This window comes from Zootermopsis nevadensis, unplaced genomic scaffold (genome assembly GCF_977971745.1).
Source record: "Zootermopsis nevadensis isolate Lab colony 2312 unplaced genomic scaffold, Znev_1.0 Znev_ptg000061l, whole genome shotgun sequence".
NCBI lineage: Eukaryota > Metazoa > Arthropoda > Insecta > Blattodea > Termopsidae > Zootermopsis > Zootermopsis nevadensis.
In genome coordinates, this window is record NW_028259192.1 from 23,434,326 (window position 1) to 23,458,593 (window position 24,268).

Here is a 24,268-nt window from a genome sequence, read left to right on the forward strand (position 1 = left end):
GTCGAAGGTTACCATTAAGGAATCGGTCATCAGACGCGAATTAGCATCATTTAAGAACAGGCCTGTTTAGAATATTGTGGATTCGCCTGTTCAGATGACTCTAGGCCTTCGTAAATCTGCAGGGATTCTGAACTGCATCTTAGGTGAGTGCCTTGAGGCACACAGCGGTGACGATGGAAGAAGGACAGGTTTTAACCTTCCCGCTAAGTAAAAGGTGTGTCATAATGAACACACGGAATTTGTTCCGGGTAAAATTATCACATTTGTTTCCCTTTTTATTAGACTCACAAAACTGAATCTTCTTAAATAACTGCGCGCCAAATTAGAGACGTAATCGGAAGTGTTCTGCGTCTTCCTCATTATCATAAACATCGGCAGTTCTCTCAGATTACAATTTACACAACTCAGATATCAGCCGGAAAAAAAGTTTTCAAGTTACATCTGTTCCGATCCAAATGCTTTTATTAGTGCAGTAAAACCAGAATGAGTTATAAAGTACGCGTATACAAATCTTAGTCGGAAAATCCTTAATATAATAGATCGCTATGGAGGCTTACACACATACAAAAAGATAATATTAAAATGAATCTTAAAAATAAGTTGTTAGTGTGTATAATGGATTCATATGGCTCAGGATACAGTCTACTGGCGGGCTTTTGTGAGTACGGAGATGAAAAGTCGGTTTCTGTAAAATACGGAAAATTTTGAGAACAGCTGAGCGACTGTAAGTTTCTGAATACGTATTATGCCTCACGGATTCTTATGTTTAGTCTTGTGATTGATATTTCTTTGTAACATTTCCGTTCGTGTTGTCTCTCAGCTCATGAAATGTTGTCATACGTAACTTTAAAAGGGTTCGTAATTTTTTTAACAAACACGTGAACCACGATGGCTCAGTTAATAAAGTGTCTTGCTGCCATGGGGACAAGAGGACTTTGATTCTCGGCTCAGGTTACGACCGGCTCTGAAACCCATTCAGTCCCCGATACAATGGGAACCCGGGAATTATAACTCATGGTAAAGACGGACGGGGCTTGAATGTGGAAGCTGACCATTCACCTGTGTCTAGTCCCATGGTTAAGAATATGTGGGTTACGACGGAGGCATGAAATACCTCCGAAACGTCGGTCAATGTCTGCCAGACTCCGCGGCACAGCAACCCAGAAGACAACCATCTTCAGACTCGGGAAGGGAGGAGGTTGAATATATTACATAAAGAAACAGATAAGAAACAAAGGATAACAAAGGAACTGGATAACAAACTAACAAAGAAGAAAGTGAAGGCAAGCGACTTAACGAAGCTGGAAAGGCTGTTCGCTCTCCGTTCTTGCTGGGTGCAATCCAGAAGGGAGTTGTCTCGCTGAGAGGCCACTCGTCTAGGCGTCTTTGATTTCGGACGCTGTGATGTTATTTGTGTGCCAGGGCTGACCCTTGGTCGTTTCCGTCTGTGACGAAGGGAAGTGTCATAAAGAACTACAAGCCCACCCACCTGTGCCCTTCCAAAGGGCAGGCGACTTCCGCAGGACCTCAGGTTCAGGTTGTTAAACGCTGTTTTGCAAACAGATGTCGTATTGTTTCTGTAACGCGTGCGCGTGTCCTTCAGAATAAGAATCCCAAATATTTTATTACCTTTGACGTTTCAGAAGTAGTTACTGCCTCCATCATCAGGGCGATGTTTATGAGTCATTCTGAATGGAAACTGAGATGCTGACGACCATAGTTCGAATCTTGGCAGGTGTGAATTTATCTGTCAGGGCATGGTGACTGTGGCTCGGGGGGGGGGGGGGGGGGTTCCCCACCCTGTGTTATATCCAATGTACGGAAAATGTACTCCATATAGTTCCTAGAATGTCTGCGTGGAGTTATACCTCCATTCTCCATACGCCTGCATGTCGAGTCTTGTGCAAAGTAGGAGTGGCACGTGTTTCGATGTAAGGACCTCACAGGAGAAAAACTGATGTGACTGCCTTGACGTAAAGTGGGGCAGGGATTAGCTAGTAATGGGCTGAGAAATCTTACTCTCTTAGATTAACGCTTAGACGGAATTAAACGTGGAATATCCAGTTATGTTCTGTGCACCTGGAGAATTCCATGACGTGCATAGACAAGCCGTAATTTATAGCTTCCTGTATCAGTGGCGTACGCTGTCGTTTCTTGAACAATACTGTATCAGGTGCTGACATTTTTCAGCTCTAAGAGATAGGATGTTTAGATGGTGGTAACATTTTACTTGCTTTGCTGACAACTAAGGTCGTCTTTGAACACGATCTCGACCTACTTCCATCCATTTATGATTCCAAAAGTTTTCCGAACGTCCTTCTCCTTCTTGGTCTTCCAGGTGAGTGTTTGCAAAGAGTCTCCGTGCGTTTCATGTCTCCCGCATCGTAGCCACATGCCGAATCCGTAGTTTCTGCGTAGATGCTACTGTGGCAACAAAACTAGGTTGTTTGTTTCACGACATTTCTCATTTTCCTGTACTGGTCGCTTGCTTCATCGTTAATATTCATACATATTTTTCTCAGCGCTTTGCTTCTAGACACTTGTAATTTTTTTTTATAAAAGACAAGTCTGACACCCATTCAGATGAGTTGGTGATCGTTAAATTTTAGGTCGAAATGATTTGATGGAGGTGGAGTTTCGTTTCCGACAATTTTATATTTTGATACGTGACTCAGCTGCAAACCGACAGTGACTACATTTTGGGACAGTCTCACATGGATCGTTCATTTCTTGGAGCTGTTGAATTTCCACGCCGAATCCTCGTCAGTCGCTGGTCGTGTTGGGACGCCCGTCACTGAGCTCGGCCCCAACAAGTAGGATGAAGGCCGATCTCTAGGTGTGGAGACATTCCTACGCTCAGTCGAAAGATGATGGGGCTGGCCATTTGCCATCACCACAGGGCTGCCAACACATCAACAGCATTGTTACGTTGGCAACTTGCCATCACAATTGACAACCGATTCGTGACAAACACATGCTGAGTACAGCCACCGCTCGGTAATCATAAACTTTTGCAACACACGTAAGCACTTGGTAATGCAGCTCTCTGCACGAGACGCAGAACGGAATACGTGAGAGCATGACGTCATTTATTCTTAACTTCTGCACAATGTGGAGATGATCAGTTTCGGCGTTTCTGCCCCTGGGTGAGCCCCAGAACGGGGGGGGGGGGGGACGTCGTGGTGAAAAAGAAATATTCACAAACTTGCTGGAAATCGAACCCCTGCCGTCCAGCCTACACCCAGCTACGTCTCATGAGGACAGTCGAGTTCAGGACGAAACGTAGCACAGACGTAAGCTTGTACGTCTGTCTCTATCGGAGCGACAGGGCGCCATATCAGAGTACAGGTAGGACTCGGTTTACGCCGGAAATATCAGGAACTTAGCCCCGGCGTAAACCGAGTCCTACGGAGTAATAGACAAATGAGTAGTGAGACCAGCCGAAGACGGAAATCTCTTATTTGGTTTTTTGATTATTTAACGAAGCTGTTACAGCTGTGTTAGTTTTAGCACGGAAGTATTTCTGTGGGCATTTATTATGCGAAAAATCGCTAGCCAATTCTCATAACTTGTACTTTTCTAGATCGAAGTAATAATTTTTACAGTTGATACAGTATCGTTAATTTTTTTAAAAAAAAAAAAACTCGTAACAGCAGAATAAAATGGCGGTAGTCTAGCCAAAGAACATAAACAAACAGAGAGAATTTGAATTCGGGTGCGTTGGGGGGGGGGGTGTCAGCCATCGAAAAGGACCACCACACCTGGGCCTGCTTGCAGCTCTTGGCATAGATGCTACGTAAACGTTAGTATAAAGCAACTTGACAAAGATTAATGGTCGTAATGATACAGGGCAAATTATTTGGCAATGCCTTTGTGTTGTTACGCGCAGGCATCACTGGTTAGCGCGCGTTTTTAAATCTAAATAAAGGGTTAAGATATTTTAATATTAAAATATTAAGGTTCAGTGGCCGAATGATTTATTGGAAAGTCATGACAGTGGGAGAATGGCGTACGTACACGATTATTAATTCATAGAAATGGTAATCAAGGTGTAAGATTAAGGTAAGGTTTGGTAAACTTCCTGTCTGTGGCCAGAGGCTAGAAACGGAGACACAGATTAACAAGTAGATGTCAGCACTTGTTGAACCTTCGGTCTCTCACCTTGGCAACGCTTGTAACTCCGTGTGTAATGAACAATGCAAACAATAGCAAGGCGTTTTTGAGGTTCTGAGGACGGAGAAAATGTCGGCTTTGCTCTTCTGGGTAGTAAATGCGTATGGATTTAAGATTTTACTCCTGAAAATAGGGGCATTATGTTCCTTCGAAACGTTAGTATATCTACCCAGAAGACGAACGTCGACCACAAAAGGGCATTTAACTGACTCATGAGAATTATTCTGTCTACAGAAGCAAACACTAAATCATTATTTTAATTAAATATGTGTTCGTGGCGTCACGTATTTTTTTTTGGGGGGGGGGAACTCATTGTGATAAGACTTTTAATAATCGCCTTATTCGGTGTCCTGGCAACCGCGAGACTTGTTAGACAATCAGAAAGGTTTTATGTTGATCCAAAAGAATCAGCGTAGATCGTACTTTACACGCCCCTTCTTCAAGTTTATGTTTTCGTAAAATCGCCACTCATTCTGTTGGAATTTAAACACAAATTTTTAGTGTTTAATTTGTTGAGTCACGTTGTCATATATATCAAACGACTAATGAAACAAGTAAATGAGAGTCTATTAACCCGTCTAAATCGTATTTAAAGATTCAGTCCGTACCGCGAAGAAAACACCACACTTCACCATTAACAAAGATCAAATAGTTAACGCTGTTTAAGGAAATAATCGCTGTTTACACTGAGAATCACAGTTCGTCTGATTAATATTAAAGAATTCAGTCCGTACCGCGAAGAAAACACCGCACTTCACCGTTACAAAGATCAACTGGTTAACGCCGTTCAAGTAAATAATCGCTGTTTATTCTGATAATCACACGAAACCCATAATGAGAGTCTATTAACCCGTCTAAATCGTATTTAAAGATTCAGTCCGTACCGCGAAGTAAACACCACACTTCACCATTACAAAGATCAAATAGTTAACGCTGTTTAAGGAAATGTTCGCTGTTTATTCTGAGAATCATAAGAAACACGTAAATGAAAAATTAGTGCATTATTTAAAACTGGACTTTACGATGAGAACACGAAACTTCATGAACATTTGTCAGTTGGTTCTGAAATATTAGAACAGAAAACAGAGCGATTTGATGTCGGAAGCTCGTATTCTTCATAAAATGTGTGGCATTACGTATTACAGCTGCGGATTAGAGCCCGTACAAGGAAGCAAGATGGATAAAGAAACGTATTACGTGGCTACTAGGAACGGCCGAATGTAAAGTTGATTGATTCGGAATCAGCAAGTGGTTGAGGGTCTCCACGGTTGGCAGGGCGAAGGGAAAGTCGCAGGACCGCGTAACAGATCGTTATTCACCCCGCAAGATGTTCTGGAACTGCCAAATTGGTGACCGTCTGGCAGATAACCCCGTCGAAACGGTCCAGTGGTCGATGAATGGTAAGCCGTCTGTCCTGGACATCTTAAGAAGCTTAAATGCTTAGCGGAACTTGCCGTAAAAAATGGCCGAATGGGAGTCATCGGCAGGAGGTTAGGTCCATCCCGATCGATAAACCTAAGGGGATCATCAGTTCGGCGAAGCAAGTCTGAGATCGGAGGAAAAAGGCAAGAAATTCGGAGACGACGGTGGATGAAGTATTTTAATGGTGGGCGGGTGGCTGTTAGACCAGGGGAAATCACGTCGAAGGGATGGGGGAGAGGTGAATGTCAGGATTTCCTGTCGTAGTGGTTCCCGATTCAGAACCACAACCGGTGTCAGCTTTGTCGCGGCTTTAATTGGTTCTTACGACGTGACTGCACAGAGCAGGGAACGTCGCAGGTAGCTGATGGTCAGTCCGTCCGCAATTTTCACACCGTAGCTTTGAAATTAATTTTTAATATTATCGTCTCGCTTGTACCTAGTTCTCACAAGTGATACCTTCCCTTCAGGTTTTCGTAATGAGACCCCCATAAGTCCATACGGCGTTACAACCCAGAAGGTCGACATGGACGTCTCATCGCCTTGAGAACCCCAGGTCTTATGCCCTTAAAAATATTTTTTCTTGTTATTAGTTAGAATAGATCATACGACAGTGATTTCTGCCCTATCATTAATCGATCGGAAATTCGATTGTGTCATTTGTTTTGACTCTGTCTCTTTCTGCAAACGATGCACCTACTCGTGTGACAGAAACATTTTCCTGTGGTTGGTTTATCTCAGTGTTTGTAGTAATAAATACGCAAACGTATTTATTGCTATGATAAATTACATTAAATTGGTGTTGTTACCCGCTTTATTTCTTGTTGTAATGCCTCCTTTAAAGTGTCGATGATTCCCATTAACACCAGTTAACTGGCTTTAAATAGAGGAACCAATTTTCAATCACGCTTAAAGAACTTCTTTTGTGCTGTCTTATTGCATAATTTACGCTGTCCGTGATACCAGCTTTATTCTTATTGTGTAAGGGTGGGATGTCTTATTTTGTTAATGTGTTACGTCCAAGGCGCGCAATGACTTGGCAGGTAGGATAGAAGCGGCGCTGGCCGCTATAGGCTGTTTCGAAAAGTCTTTACCAAAAAAATTCTAAATGTCTTATCCTTTAATGTTACGCTTGTGTTATGAGATACAAATAATTTATTTTATCGTCTTGTGCTGTTGTCAACATGGCGTTTGATCTGTTACGTGTGTTAAGGTTTTGTGATAAATCGAAGCATTTAAGGTTTGAAAGCTTCACTTAATCGAATGAATATTTCGTTATTTGAGAATGCTGACAGAAATGAAATAAGATACGGGTGGAGTGTAGAAATTCTTGATATTATTTACTTTAGAAATTGTCATCTCGTCTGCTTTCCAAAACGCTGAATATCAGAGATACAAGACAGTGGTTTCGTCATTTCTTTCATTTTCAATCATGAATGTAAATTACAGCTGAGAGAAATATTTGTGCTTAATCATGCAATAGTTTAACAATCTCTTATACAAATAACGAGGAACCCAGTTGTCGGGAGGTTAGAACGCTGGCCTTGTAATCCTGGGGTCTCGGGTTCTATTCCCGGCGGTGCCCGAATTTATAACTTGTGTTGGGCAAGGCCGTGGTCTAGGCAACACGGAGTTTTCCTCCGTGGCATCCCAACAATTACTCCATTCACACACAGAAGAAGGCAATGGCAAACCACTTCTGGATCATCTGCCAAGAACGTATATGAACAGGTCCCAGTCCGAGAAAAGGATGGAAGGATCCTGTTCATATGGACCTGTCGTCAGACAGAACACTAATAATAATAATAATACAAATAACGAGGAGCTCAGTTGTCGGGAGGTTAGAATGGTGAAGTAAGAAATACGTATAGAATTTTGGTGGGGAAACTTGTTTAAAATGGCTGCTGGAGGTCCAATAATAAGACAGACGAATTTAATTCTGATGGATCTTAGGGAATAGGGCGAGGGGCTTTAATATGTTAGATCGCGACTGTGTCTAAGTGGCCGAGGTTCGTGTTAGAGGCGATAATCTGTTGTACATTCTTATCTTAACACTCTGATAACACGACGACGGAACGAATTTTGTTTCTCATCGTCCGAAAGTCGTGTACTATTTTATGGGGCACACTGTACTAACAATACACTGTGTCCACAATGCGATTTGACAGGTGGCATCCTGGCAGTCTCTTCTTGTCGGCACAGTAGCCGGCAGAGTCTGTTTGTCATCTAACAGATTCGTCCACCGTTCGATTTTGTGGCCCTGTCAATAAAATTTTGTCTAACAGTCGTACTTCGCCGCGTTAACTCGAAATCACGAGAAGTTTACATAGGCCTAAGAATAATTTATTCAACGACGCCTAATCAACTACCGAGACTCGAATGAGATGACAGATTCTGGAACATACCGTTTTTATCTTCAGTTTAGTTTTCTTACCACGGTGAAAACCTCAGGGTGTGGACTGATCGCTTGGCGTTGCCCAGGGCGGAGTCCGTCGAAACGAAACTTTTGTCCTGGTGAGCGACATGTCGACGCGTTGCTTTTCGATCTCCCTGTGGAGGGGCCCACTTTCTTTTTACGATTGGGTTTCGTTTGTTTCTGACGGACATTAAACTCGCCTGTGGCTTCGAAGCCATTTTTTGGCCACGTTGTCAATAAAATCTAAAAAGCTATTGATTGGTACAGAAGGCGGTTTTGGCTCGCCATAGGAGTCCGGGGTTAAGTCGTGGGTCATGTGGGGTGGGGGGTGGGGGGGGGGGTTGGTTATCGTAGCCGGTTCTTTAGCTACTGTTCTTCATGGGCAGGGAGGCGATGCCCTTAAAAACAAAACAAGATCAAAAGTGAATTAACTATTTACTACCTGTGTATAATATCTATAGGTCTTGGCAAATTTCTAGTGCTTATAGATCTCACATGCTGTCGTCTTTATATCTGGAAGATGTTCACTGTCGGTATGTTGACCTCTGTACAAATTATCTACCCCTTTCCTGTTCGAAAACATTATTCTTAAATTTCGGTCGGAGTAGGTTTTCTCGAGTTACTTCCATTCCGTAGGTTATTTTTATCTTTCAGCGCTGTGCCTCCAGTGTGCCAACATCACTAATATATGAGATGATATAGTTGCGTCATATTGTGATAAATATATATTTGTTTAATCTTGTCAGTCTAATCACAATAAAATTTTATTAAATATTAAAATATTGCTATAATTAACATTTAAATATTTAAAATATATTAAAATAATGTTCTCTATCGAAATGTTCGATTTACAATTGATGTTCTAATTGTAAATCGAAAATTTCGATAGAGAGCATTATTTTAATATATTTTAAATATTTAAATGTTAATTATAGCAATATTTTAATATTTAATAAAATGTTATTGTGATTAGACTGACAAGATTAAACAAATGTCACTAATATACTAAACTTATTTTTGTTTTTGCATTGAAGTGACCAGTTCGTTCTAACACCAAGGGCAAGTCAGTACACTTGAATTTGCGATTTCTTTAGCTCGGAAAAAGCACGGTAGCGAAACGTCGCCAAGACCAAAGATGTTATTTTTTGGCCAGGAGATTTTAAGAAAAACTTCACAACCCCCCCCCCCCTTTCCATGACAGTCATAGAAAAAACAACAGTGTTTATAAAGACGTTCTGCGTTGAATTTTTATAGGCTTAGTTTAACTGCAGGTCACAGGCAGCTGCTCGTTGTATAGCCGGTGAGTATTTTCGTACCTCTACGTCGTTAATGTATGCAAGAGGATGGTAGAAGTCTGTCTGAGAGACAAGTGCTCTGCCCCTTCATGGGCCCGGGCTGGTTTGTTGTAGAAAAAGAAGTGTTCGAGGATAAAGCTCTGCCACCTGAATTACGTGATGCGTCGAAGCAGCTCACGTGATTTTTCCGAAGAAAAAGACACGTCTTGATGGCATTAATACAGGGTGTTTGAAAGTCATGACGCGAAGAAACAGTAGTTCATGTTCAACAATATGAAATATTACGCGTTCAAGATGATTGTAATTTTGAAGATGTCGATGTCGCCCTGAAGACGGAAGGCAGTAAGCACCTCCGAAGCGTCGGGCCGTTTAAACCAGACTACACAGCGCAGAATTCCAGAAGATATTCGTCTCCGTGAGAACCTGAAATCTCATCAGCGTAATAATTTGTCATATACGAGGTGTGAGAAGGAAACGAAGGAAAGACAGGTGGACGAAAGAGAGGAATGAAGACTCAAAAAGCGAAAGCAGACAATTAAACAAGAAAGTAATTTATAAAAAAGTATACGCATATTAGTTTCTGAAAGTGGTGTAGAAGATGTTTAAACTGAAGGAAACACCCCTTTAATCGAAGAAGCCCGAATGGAAGACACCGCTTTGGAGACCAAGACGATGATAATATTAAAGTTTATTTTAAAGAAACATAGTGCTAATGTGTAAACTGGATTCATCTGGTTCGGGAACAATGGCTGGCTCTTGGGGTTTTATAAAAGCCAGTCAGAATTTTTCTTTACCTGCTGAGCGACTCACAGCTTCTCAGACAAGCCCTTCACCATGGAATTGTTTTAATTTTCTTTATTTCCCTTTTTGTCTCATAAAATCTCTTAATATTTGTTTTTCACGGCTTTGTCAGAGCGAATTACACAAAAATGTGCCCCTACGTGTAAAACGCGAATTTTTTTTTATGGAGCCCGGAAGAATTATCGGTAAGCGAATAGCAGCTTTCGCTTAGCGTTTCTGCAGCACCGATTACTCGAATTCGTTCATCTTTATTCAGAGTCGCCGTACGCCCTGGTCGCAAATCGCGTCTCGCAGCCTCCGTCTCAGGATTCTCTCCACTCTCAGACGCCTCCAGTCCCAGTCGACAAGCATCTGGGACCGCCCCGGACATGCCAAGGTCTTCTGCCCCTTTGTATTCTTCTATTTTTTAGTCTTTCCCACTGTCGTCTGTGAAATTGAACCCTTTTCGTCTCTAATCACGCATTCTTCCGTCTTACGGTCAAATGACAGGAATCTCGTAATGAAGACATCGAGGGGAGCTGTCTCTTGAGAGGGACTGAGTGCAAGTGTTCTCGAAGGCTCTGCCCTGGAAGTGAGAGAACACGGACCTTTTGGTCGTGTCGTCGTTCCTGAAGGAATTCAAGGAACGTGTCACAAGTGAACCGGATCAATTACAAGTTCCTCTGGCGCTAACCCCGTTATATCAACGGCCTCTTAATACAGATCAAAGTTTGAAGTCAAGTTTAATCTGTCTTTAACCCTTTGAAGTCAAAGCTCGTCTAAAAAAGTATTTAAGAATTCAGTCCGTACCGCGAAGAAAACACTACACTTCACCATTACAAAGATCAACTGGTTAACGCTGTTTAAGGAAATAATCGCTGTTTACACTGAGAATCATAGTTCGTCTGATTAATATTAAAGAATTCAGTCCGTACCGCGAAGAAAACACCACACTTCACCGTTACGAATATCTACTGGTTAACGCTGTTTAAGGAAATAATCGCTGTTTATAGTGAGAAAAGATCGGGGCACATGGATACATTCTGTGGACAAAATGCAGAGTTGCTGAATGTTAATGCAAGTGGTACATATAGTTACCACTAGGGTTTTAAGAGTTATAAACACGCCGAGACGTATATAAGCGATGCATTAAACAGATTTCGAGTATGGCATTATGTATTTTACGACAGCGTCTTTCGAACGATGTATGATGTTCCTAAAATGGCGGTCTTCTGAAGTTCCCTGATGTCGTGTTCGTCCATTTTTGTTTCGGATAATAATAATAATAATAATAATATTTGGCGTATTTTCTGCGAATTTGATATTTGTTCTGCCGTCTACATCAGGCGTGTTGCTCTCCAACACTAACGCTTGTATATTTAGGCAACTTTAAAATACTGTAATCCTCACGCCAAATCATGCCAGCGGACATATTAATTGTATCATCTTTTCTTTTCCTTTGCATTGCGTATTGTTATTACAGAATGTCAAATATGGCGTATTAATAACCTGTCGGTATAATACGTAATGGCTTTGCTCTGTTATAATTGGAAGGACCCGTAGCTTCTGGTCATGTCATTGGGCGGTTTGAATCAACGCGCTGGGCGGAGTTGGTTAGTGATCGCCACTGCCCCTGGCCATAATCGGCTGCAACCCACACCACTCCAATTACACGAGACCTCCTCAGTTTTAATTAGACGTTTTCTTTGTATACGAAACATGGAAATGAACTTGTTCAGGAGAGGACACCTCAGAGATTCGCAAGGGGCTCTAGAGAGAGCGAGGAGCCTTTGGCGCTTTCTTAATGTAATAAGAAATTATGTTTACGTCTGTTACAATTGTGTGCGTGTTCTTAGTTTCTTCTGTGAATTTATGTTGTAACACGTGATCACCCTTGAATCATATTTTATGAATGGCGCACTTCTGTCGTCAGAATCAGAGCAAGACCAACTCCACAGAGTAGAATTCTTCTCTATAATCTGATTGTTTCTGACCGTGTGGAGACGTTTTCCACTTGTTTTTTTCGTATTCCAAAGTTCAATTTCTGATAACAAGATCACGTGATTAGTTTCTATCCTGTGCCACCTGAATCCATTCCGAATCTTGACAAATTATTGTTTTAAAGTCAGTTTTAATATTATCTCCCTCTCTGTGCTTAGGTTGCCAAAGTGATCTTTTTAAATAAAATATTCGAAGTGAAATGTTGCCCTGGTGATGGAGACAGCAAGCGACTCTGAAACGTCGGTAACCTTTTACTAGACTACACAGCGTAACATCACAGAAGACGTGTTTCTTCCGTTTAACACCTCAGAGCCCCTGGCTCTGAGATCGCATTTCTGTTGTTGAACATCTCGGAAGCTTCTCTCATTCTTGTTTTGGCTTCACAAATAATTATCTACCGCTAAATTTTACCGCCATGGCGTTCTGCTGCTGTCGTTTGCTTTGGTCCACCATCTTGTTGTAGGCATTGTGTTAAAAAAAAAAAGAATTCAACGTAATCAGCCCATCCCACTGGTCTTAAAATTATACACGTTCTTCTCATAAAGCATCCGAAGCAATTTTACCTTATAAGCAGGGTGGTTCACTGGGGTGGGGATTCTGTAGTAATACCAGAAGCTGTATCTGAGTATAAGCTAATTACATGTCTTATATAAAACATGTCCCATCACACAGAGACGGGCTTCAATTTAAAAATAATAATTATTTAAAACAAAACGCCAAATAGCTTAGTGTAGAAAAAGAAACGTGAAGAATGTTTAATTTGAGATGATAAAGGAATTCCAAAAAGAAGTCGTAAGGTTTGGGGGAGGCCCCACAATCATACACCCACCGATATGTAGTATACAGCGTGACTCGAAAGTCAGAAACCACTACATCCCAACAGCTGTGCTTAGTACCTGTCTTGCATTTATGAGTTTACAGTTTGAAATGTCTTTCGCCGGACACTTAAAAATATGTACAACGATAGTTATGAACGTAATGAAGGTGCTGTAGAATAAGTGGGAATAACAAATATCGAGGAGATAAAAAGTAATTTTGGAAATTTATGAATAGCGTAACAGTTCTGAAATTTCACCAGAATTTGACCTTACCTTATTTAAAACGGCACCAGTGACGTTAATGTTGTCTACTAACCTTTTTGTGGGCTGGCTGTCTGGCTGGGCAGACATTTCCGGAGGATTCCCCACATGGCTGGATTGTTTACGGGGGATTCCCCTCCAAGTCAGTTCCGAGCGCATAAACGCGCGCAGGTCTTTATGCGAAGCAGTATTTGCGTCTTTCGCCGCTCGATGTTGACCACGATTGACCTGTGTTGACGGATTCATCAAAATTTCTTGGTATAGAATTAAATGAAATTCCATTTAGCCACTCTCGATTTGATCCATGCCGCCGGGCAGACAGATGACGAACTTAAAACAAGACGAAGTTTTGCAACTTTAATTTCGAACGAGCTTAAATCTCTATTAATTTTTCTGCTCGGTATGAAGTGTTTAAATCAAACATAATTAGTTTTAACTTATTTAATTAAGATCACCCTGAAGATGGAGGCAGTAAGTTGGGGAAGAGATCGCGTTAGTTTCCTCAGAATAAAAAATTGAAATGTCAGATATAAGTAGAAAAGTTTTTTTTTTCATGATCGTGCTTAACCCTTTGAAGCCGAAGATCGTCTGAATATTATTTATGAATCCAGACCGTACCGCGAAGAAAACACTACACCTCACCATTACGAAAATCAGCTGGTTAACCCTTTGAAGCCGAAGCTCGTCTTCATAATATTTACGAATCCAGACCGTACCGCGAAGAAAACACTTCACTTAACCATTAGAAGTCGAATCAGGCGGTACCACATAAGATTTAACAAAAGAACATCCCGGTCGAAGCCTTAATGCCAGGAGTAATATGTGTGTTCTAATCCCTGATTGGTCGAATAAGAAAGTTCTCAGATCCATTACGAAGGACTGTAATTACATATTTAGAATAGGAACTAATGTAAGTCCGTATTGGACAGGAATCAGCGGAATGTTCTTCAGCGATGTTTATTGGTTCCTTGCTTGTAAGTAGAGATTAATTTGTTATTTTAAGTGAGACAGGACGTCTGTCTCCTAAAAAGTGTTGGCCGTGAAGATGACTTGCATGCAAAGGCAGAATTTATGGAATGTCTACAAACACGCAATTATAGATTCCTCTGACATTCCGAGCGCTTGGCCGGTGTGTCGAAGTGTCTGGTGGATACGGCCGGCCCCTGCTTTTCCACTGGTGTTACACAAACAATTTATCCCTCCGGGGCAAGATAATCATGAAAGTATGCATAAAATTTTATGGATAATTGCACGCAAGTTGATTCCTCTTTCTACAGCTCAGTTTCCAAGGTTACAGTCATTTCAGATAAAACTGGGATATCTTCCGGGCACTCACAGATTTGACTTCCTTTGTAGTAAGGTGTCAGCACTGTATTTCAGTTACAGATTTATTTTTGGTAACGGTAATTCTACGGAGGATTTTATTTATAATAAAAGGTTCAATAATTTTAAATTAGACAAATACCGACTCAGTTTCGTGAACAGAGTTTGTGCCTTTGTGCGTTCGTAAATCGTATAATAAACCTCATTATTGAATTCTGTTCTTAAGACATAATATTATAATTGTTAATTCTAGCCTTAGTGTAATAAAAATGATCTATTTGTTTATAACTTCACTGTACATGTACACAATTTAACCATTGAAATCCCAGTAGGAAATGTATGTACCACCTGCTTTCACTTTTAGTACAAAGTGAAAAGAAATATCCGTGGTAACACACAAGAGCGGTAATACGAACCAGTTTCTACTAGAATTGAAATTACCTGAAATATTCACTACGCAATAAAATTTTACTCCTTGCTTATTATTATTGTTATATCATATTTTAACTCATTTCGTTAATGGGAGTATAATACTAAAATGAATCTTTAAAAATTTGGTGTGGAGCAAATTCGTCTGATTCGCGGTACGGATCAGTGTCGGACTCTTGTCTTGCAAAGTAAACATCCAGATTTCATAAACATCTTTGGAATTTCTTTACCAGCTGAGAAACTAGTGGCTTCTAAACGAGTATGTTAGTGTACGTAATTCCGACGCTGGCTATATTGAGCGTTCCATTTTAACTTCGCAAACTGACATCTTGTGCCTTTGGTGACGAGACTACGTTGTTCATTCGTCTTCTGTGTTCAGTGCACAGAATAAGATTCAGAAACATTTCTGTAAGTAAATATGAAAGCGTCAATCTTAGGGGTGGAGGGTCCTCACCACACGCAAGGACCTCTCTCCAGACCTTGGAGGCCTCTTCACCTGACAAAGAAACGCCTTTATTAAACCTCGGAAGGTCCAACACCAATCGCTGTCGTCGAGTGGTTAGCACTCCCGAGTCATATTCTGGAGTTCCCGGGTTCACATCTAAGTTACCCGTCAATTATGATGGAAAAATTTAAGGTCCTAAGCGCCACGGTGGTCTAACGGTTAGAACTCTGGCCTTGTAATCCTGGGGTCTCGGGTTCGATTCCCGGCGGTGCCCGAATTTATAACTTGTGTTGGGCAAGGCCGTGGTCTAGGCAACACGGAGTTTTCCTCCGTGGCATCCCAACAATTACTCCATTCACACACAGAAGAAGGCAATGGCAAACCACTTCTGGATCATCTGCCAAGAACGTATATGAACAGGTCCCAGTCCGAGAAAAGGATGGAAGGATCCTGTTCATATGGACCTGTCGTCAGACAGAACACTAAATAAATATATAAATTATCCTAAGAGACCCGCGTTACTGTGGCAACGGCTGAAACAAGTAATTTTAAAAAAAATCGTTACGAACCGACGGTCACTTTTTTGTTGTTGTCAAACTTGCCAAAGTAGCAACTATTTAATACAGTGGCTCTTACCCATTTACAGCGTTACACGCGTAAAATATGATTGGTGCAAGGGAGACTGGAGTGTTGCAGCGTGTACTCATCGCCAGTGTGATATTTACGTTTCATGAATTATCCATTCATTGCAGGAACAGAGCTTCAGTGGTAGCAAATCACGATCGAACAAACTAATCCATCACTCCTTCCACCTGATAGTGCAGTTTTACCTGAATGTGTGTGATACAAAATCAGATAATGGTAAATGATGTAATTAATCAACTTCCCTTTGCATCACTTTGCAATATCCGAATCAGTTTCATGGGTGTATAATCAGGTTCAAATATATGCACCGCTACCGAGAATATTGATAGACCTTTGATGAATGCTCCTACCTCTCCAACCCATTAATTATATCAGGTGCAACCAAAATAATTATTGCGCCTGAACATCTGATATCGTTTGTAATATCCGATGTAATTTCCTTCTTCATATCCTATGCGAAATATATTAATTTATATCTTGATCTCTGGCTAAGAAACTGCGCGTGGTTTTATGTGCTTAAATCTCAAATGCTTATTTCTGTCTAACCTCTTTAAATGCAGTGGTAACTATATGTACCACCTGTTTTGGTAGTGATTTCTCATTTTGTACACAGTGTATTTATAGGTTTAATATGATTCTCTGTGTAAACAGCGATTATTTCCTTAAACAGCGTTAACAAGTTGATCTTCGTAATGGTGAAGTGTTGTGTTTTCTTCGCGGTACGGACTGAATTCTTAAATGTTGTTTAGGCGAGCTTCGGCATCAAAGGGTTGATTAAAACGAGCGTTAATAAGTTGATCTATGTAATGGTGAAGTGTCGTGTTTTCTTCGCGGTACGGGTTGAATTGTTAAATACTATTTATTAATGACATTGTAGCTTGGTCATTTAAGTGGGTACGGAATTTTCTCCTCGTTATCAGAGGCCCACTTGGTCTCTTGTCCAGTAGCTGCTAAATGCTTCTAAAGGCCTACAGCAGGAGTTGTCAAGCCGTGGCCCGCCGATGTGTTTTGTACGGCTCGAATAGAGTTCTTTCCAATGTTTTGTCATTTTATTTTCTCTTCCCTTGTCTAGTAAAGTAATTACGTTGTCAATAAGTAATACGTTCTTTTTCCAGGAGGCAGGACCGTTCAATCACAACGGAATCCAGGATTCGTCAACATTTCACCCTGTCTGAGTAAGTAATGCATACATAAACTTCTATTTCTAGCTTGTGTCTCACTTCGTCTTAATGTCGCCCCAACTCCCACTTTGTCTGTTCGAGAGACATCTCGCCTGCGAAGATGTTTCCCGTCAATCGTTGTTAAACAGGTCCTTAATTCAGTGATACTTCGTATTTGAGCAATCACATCGCAGTCTGTGTCGGTCCTTCCGGGTGGTAACGCCGCGTGGACTTATAAATATATAGCAACGTTTCGGAGGAACATACTCCCTCCATCTTCAGGGCCATATTTATCCCAGAAATTCAACATAGACGTCGCTCTTCGTTGGTATTGGAACAATTTAATTGTCCGTGTAGCTGTTTGTTTTGGTAACGTATGGCTCACCTGTTGTGAGTTAACTAACGCAGATGTAAATAACACAGCTGGAGATGAAATGAGTAAGTAAGCGTTATTCGCCGGTTCCTTGACAGGTAGGCTACAAGTGGACCGCCACTCAGAAACACGTGGGCTTTGTTTCAGGAAAGTGAGGAGCCTTCTAAGTACACAGACGTTGTGTTCTCGTCTCTTGCCTTGCGTTTTTAAGTTTAATTGCGTTCGGAGAAACAGCGTGTAAGGGTGGTGCATACAGAGATGAAGCAATCAGCTGATGTTGCGTGACTTGCAGTCTTCTACCGCCAGAGTGCAGTCGTGTCTCCTGCCACAAATAAAACAAGTGACAGATGACATGCGACCAGCGTGAAGACGCACTTACAAAGTACAAGTTTGCTTTCTTATTTATGAAGTACCTACGTAGAAGGGAGAAAGATAAGAATGATTATTTTTAATCTTGTCTGTCTCTTAACAAGAATGATAAATGATTTACACTTAAAACGCATTAAATCTGTTGAAGACGGTGCTTCTAACATATTGGTTTTTGTTTAGTGATGTGTTTTGGTCTGCTATAAGAGCAATAGAAAATGATTGGGTGATTATGGTTTGCTAAGAATTCTCAGGTGTGGTTGCTGGAAGTTAAGGTCCACAGTTTCTTTTCTGTGGGCGGTAATTTTTTTTTCTACACCTCCTTATTTGTAGTAATGGCCAGTTCATTATCTACTTCCCCAGGACCTACATCTGCTGATGATTCTAATAAAATCACACGCAACAAAGGATGCCACAGGACTAATAAAGCCTGCTCTTCCATTGTACAAATTTTCATTGAGATTGTTTTACTGCTATTTTGTTCGTAGAAAGAAATTGCAGGTAGCTAATAATTCATAGTTTGCACATCGCGCCATTTTCAGGTTTGTATTTGTTTATTTGTGAAAAATATTTATACATCGGCATTTGCGAGTCAAAAACGACCTGAAAATCTAAAGCAGTAGAGACGCAATCATCAAAAATATTATCTTATCAGGCCCAGAATATATCAACTCATTTAACACCCATTAACTCTGTATTATCTGTAGTGTATTTGTGAGTTTCGTGTAAGTCTGAGAAATCAAAACAGCGTCAACCAGTTGATCTTCGTAACGGTGAAGTGTGGTGTTTTCTTCGCGGTACGGACTGAATGTTTAGATAATATTAAATGAGGCGTGCCTCTGAACAACTACGGTTAAGACTTTGGGGGTTTGTTATACGATTATTTTAAGGAAGAAAGTTTTATCACGTGGGACCTCTTCAGTGTTTGGCTCGTAACAGGACACAGCTTATGGGGAGGGACACCCGTGTCTTTGGGAGGTGGACAATAGAAGTCGGCGTAGATAACACATTTCTGTGAAAGGAGGGAGGGATATGTCAGGAGGTGAAATTTATCACGAGACCTGTCGACCTGCCAGGAAAAGGAATCCAGTCATCGGAGTTGTTTGTAGGTCTTCATGGATAGGTCGGGGACCCTGAAAAACAGCGAGTAGGTCTGGACGACGACTGCTAGGTCTCCGGACACTTCAGGAACGAAATCAGAACTTTCTACAGTTTGTACCCATCACTAATCGGCGGTTACGCTTGAGATTTCTCGTATATAAGTCGTCGGAGGAGTAAACCAGGAACGATGTAAACTTCCAACTCATTCGCACGAGAAATGCACACCAAAATATTTGTCGGAAGACCTGAAGAGAAGAGAGAACTCGGCCGACATAGGAGTAGATGGAATAATAATATTAAAATGACTCTTGCAGAAATAAATTTGTGAAGTATGGACTGAATTGATCTGGCACAGGGTAGGGACTAGTGATTTGATCTTGTGAACAAGTTAATGAACCTTCGAGTTTCATAAAATGTTTTATTGTATATTTTTTGACCAGCTGAGAGACTCCCAGCTTCTAAAATGTGGCTCTGTTACATGGGTGTTATCCATTGTTATATATTTAATGTAACTATAACCTACGTTTCGCGATTTGGCTTTGTTCTCGCCACAGTAAAGTATTTTTATTTATGGGACGCTGACATCTGTTCCATAATTTGTGAATTTGTGTACATTGACAAACGTACGGGGCAAAGAAACATTACATCGCTGTGTTCTCTGCTGTAGCAAAGAGGATGGGGCACAGAGAGTGTTTTTGTGTTTCTCTGAAGGGCGAGTATGTTCTCCCGTGAAACACAGATACTTCAGACTTTGGCGACACAACGCGGAGTCAGTCTGGAGAATCTGTGAGACGCATAAGGAATGCAACACTCGACTTTTCATTCATTGTTGGTGCTGCCCGCTCTTTTCAGAGTAATGACATACCTGCTGTCATTGACTGGCGAGTGAAATCGTCTTCATTCATTGTCTAAACTTCCGTCCTTTGAGCGAAAGTCTTCAAAGCAACTCCACCTAAATGAACTATGTAAGTTCATGCTTCATATGTTATTAATACTCACCCTCTGTTTAAATGTTTGGTACGGAATTTCCTGCACAAAGCTGCCTTAAGTTTAGCCATTTTACACGCGATCTACATGGAGAAGCATCCCAGGAGACAAGTCACTTTCAAATTTTTTTTTATATATATATATATATATATATATAAATAGATCAGATCTGCTGCAGTGCTTTCGGCTTGTTCAGCTGATATATCGATATACAAAAACTTTTCTGAGCCGTGGTAGCTCATTGTGACTTGTTATGGACTTGACGTCCGGGGTTTGATCCTCGACGGACTTTCCTCCTGTAGCCTCTGCGCCCAGACCGGCTCTGGCGCCCACCCAGCCTCCTGTCCAATGGATACCGGAGTCCTTTCTCCGGGGGCAAAGCGAGACCGGAGCGTGACACTCACTCACCCCATCTAGTGCCGAGGTCAAGAATGAGTAGGAACTATACTACCTCTCCACCCAAGCGCCTTCTTGGCGTATAGTGGGAACGCTTTAAATGTTTTTACTTACTTTTGAAACTAAAGGTTTTGGAGTAATTTTGCGATAATCTGTAGAGTAGTGTCAGGACAGACCGCATCCAGGACTTCGCGCTGCTTGTAATGATGGACAGTCATCTTGTTCTTCGTCAAGTGTTTATCTAGCAGTGGTTTTCTTACCACCGATGCGTCGTGGAATCTGGTGGAGCCTACAAGGAAAGCAGGACTCACCCCCCGCCCCCTCGTAACGGTATTGTTCTATCGGCCTGCGGGGGTTTCTTCAGTCTGAGGTTTGTGTGTAGGCCCGCGTACATCCCATCCACCCATTGAGTGTAACCTTCAGCCAGTGCAGCTGACTGCGGCAGGAATCATCACCACGCCCGGTCGATACACTCTCATACACCAGCAAAACGACCTTTGTCTCCGTCAGCTCCACGCATCGTCCAAAGAAATTACCTCCCTTTTACAGAACCCAAAGTTTGTTGACAGTCACCTCTCGTCAACTGCATCCACAGCTCGATGATTACAACATACAGTTTATCTAAGATTCGTTTTAATATTATCTCCCAAATGCGCCTAGGTCTATCAAATTGTTTCTCCCATTTAGATTTACATAATAAAATTGTATACGTATTTCTCATGTCATAAATGCGTACTACATGATCCGTCATTCACATTAAATTAAAGTTATAAAGTTCCTCAATATGCATTTTTCTCCATTATCCTGTCGCTTCATCCCTCTTAGGTCCAGATATTCTCTTCGGCGCCCTGTTCTCAAACACCCTCGGTCCATGTTCTTCTGTTAGGGTTAAAGACTTAGATTTTTATACCAAGCCTTTTGCATTTATTATGATTTTGTTCAATTATTTGTGACAACCATTGAGGGTGAAGCAGATTTTGTACACTCCTGGAAGCTTCCAAAATCGTGTCTAACTCAGACACAAGTTGACAAAATGTGAAACAGAACTCCCGAAACAAAATTGTTGTTAAATTTCATTACAAATTGCTGGTGACCTGGATGGCACGTTTCGGAAACGTCGGATGCAGTCAGAGCCGACCTCTAGCTTATTCGTGAAAGCCAAGATAAGAATCTTTTATATCGTGCGAATTACCCTGATATAAACCCGAAACTGTCTCTCCGTACAAGCGTCAAACCACAAAGGCAACGCTCCACGTGTTTTCATCACGAGCCCTTCATTTCCCTGGATGTGACAACGCGACCCTCGTCCCCGCAATTTTGTTCTGAGACAAGAAGTTTGAATGGCAGGAGGAACACGAGAAGATCGAGGAAGTTGTTAAACGCGCATTCTTTCAGTCAGATGTTTCTCGGTCTGCGTAGTGGGGCTAAGCAAAGTTACGCTATTTATCCACCCAGTTTTGTGCATAAATTTCACTGGTACAGACTGCGAATTTTAAAGGTGGGAATAAATTAAATTCGCTACTACGAAGGTCCCCAGACACTGCCCACTCGTCCTTCGCCTAACTGTTAAAGGCAGGCGTTTCGAAGAGAGAAAGCTAAGAAAATTAGAACTGGAACGAGGTGGGGGAAATTGAGCAGATATTAAACTGCGTTTGTTGGTTGGTCAGATGAATGTTTAATGTTTAAATGCGTGTTTCTATAAATTTACAGTCTATTATTTGTTTCGTGTGATTCTCAGAATAAACAGCGATTATTTCCTTAAACGGCGTTAACCGGTTGATCTTTGTAATGGTGAGAGGTTGTGTTTTCTTCGCGGTACGGACTGAATTCTTTAATATTAATCAGACGAACTATGATTCTCAGTGTAAACAGCGATTACTTCCTTAAACAGCGTTAACGAGTTGATCTTCGTAATGGTGAAGTGCGGTGTTTTCTTCGCGGTACGGACTGAATTCGTGTTCTGACGTGCTCTGTCGTGCCTTTGCCCGCATGGCTGTGGTTCGCTCCAGACGGGGCAGACGGTGTCGCTCTGCTTTGTAATGGAGTGTACAACGGAGTGGGTCTGCGCAGGTGATCACAGAACAATGGCGGGATGGGAGGACCTGTTCTGTTTTGGGTGGAACGCTGTAATTTGACTTTTCTCCATTCAGGTTCCAGGCGGCCATGTTCCAATGTCTCGTCTTCTCAACAAAACTTGCTTATAAAACCACGAAACGACAATCAAAATAACGAAAATATTGATTCAGGGGTTTATATTTCGTATTCGGAAGGCCCCAGGTTCAAATCCTTGTCCGGGGACTAACTTCGTCCGTGGTTTTCCTCTGTTCTTTCAGGCCAGGACAGTTCATCTGCCTGAAATTAGGCCACACCGATTCCAGTTAATTTTTCGTAAATCTCACTTTCTTCCAACGCTGTAGAAATCCATAAAATTGAAAGTGGCTTAAATGTACAAGAATGGAAATTCAAAAGTCACGTGACCGCTCTTATCCCATGAAGCCAAAATCCTTTAACAGCGTTACCATGGTTTACAAATTTTTAATCGAAGAATTTGAAGGGACGAAAACACTTCAAGACCTTGGCATAGATGTCAGGATAATATTAAAATACGTAGTATATACGCGTTGTGTGGGGGGTGTGGGCTGGACCTAATTATCTAGGGTCAGGGTTCAGTGACGGGATTTTGTGAACACGGTAATGAGCCTTCTGTTTACACAAAGGCGGGAAATACCCTGCACAGCAACTATCAGATTCTCAATGATGTTTCTTTCCTGTGGATACAAATTAAACGTCGTAAGGGATGGGATCGCATACTGTAAGCGGGGGTGGGGGGGTTAAGTGAGTACTTTTATGATCTTTGGCTCGTGACTTAGACCGCTCTTGATGTGGCAGGGTGTGGTAATGGGGAACTTCCGATGTAGTGGTCGCATCCATCTGCACCAGATGCCGGACGCTAAAGTGTCGTTTGCTGACCCCTAGACGGTGACCTCTGTCCAGCGGTGACCCCCATCCGGGCGATAAATCTACGTCATTGTACCTTAGGGAGCTGAGGAAACTTTGGTGTGGTCGATACAGCAAAATAGCAAATGAGAGAGGGCGTTAGACCTGCACTCTTCCGCGATTTACGCTGCTCCTTGCAATCTGACCATTGTGTGGCCTAGTGTTTGGTCCGAGTTACCAGATTGCGCTGATTTCAAGGCGAGGGTTTAAAAATTTAATCTCCGTCGACATCAGTTTATATCAATATTGTGGATTACGGTATTTTGATTTGTAACATTACGTGTGTGGACTTGTACGTAATTTCCAGCGTTTCGTAGTGAAACACTGACCTCCGTTATCAGCCTAAGTCGTAAGTCATTTCCGTGAGATTTTCCAACTAAAATTTCTGTTTCCGTCTCAAGCTGTTCTCTTTTTGTATGTCTTCTGTGTTGTTGCGACGTGTAGTCAGGTAGAAGTTTATGGACGTTTCGAAGGTGTTTACTGCGTACTTCGTCAGGGCGCAAACATCATCTTATAACTCTACCAGACTACACGGTACACCTAGAAGGGACCCCCACCTTCATACTCCTCGCCGTGTGAATCCAATATTTCACCAATTCAATTTTTTTTATCAAGTTTCCTGAGTACGTTCTTGTCCTTTAACCATAATTTGTAGTATACAGACATAAAATGTCCGCTTACAAAGAAGATTTTGGGAGGAACGTGGGATATTTTAGTGTCCACTGTTCAGATTTTGGTAAACCTGTCGATACGATCCAAGGACTCTGGTAATAGAGGCACATAACCTAACCTAAGTTAACACAGGAATCTGGTAGCTGTTGCGTGCGTCCTGCTCAGTTCACACTGAATCCTGGGCCTAATTATAAAGCATAATAGACCTCGC

The 24,268-nt window shown here is 41.6% G+C and overlaps 1 protein-coding gene across 4 annotated transcripts in view; it reads left to right on the plus strand.

Annotated features, from left to right (window-relative positions):
- The window catches only part of LOC110838714 (uncharacterized), a 456,091-nt gene that overhangs the window by 285,969 nt on the left and 145,854 nt on the right, over nucleotides 1-24,268 (plus strand). For all 4 annotated transcript variants that reach the window (XM_087341090.1, XM_087341092.1, XM_087341091.1 and 1 more), the window contains one exon: nucleotides 17,121-17,180. In XM_087341090.1, the coding sequence (XP_087197216.1) occupies nucleotides 17,121-17,180 (60 nt within the window). The remainder of the gene's footprint in view (nucleotides 1-17,120; nucleotides 17,181-24,268) is intronic.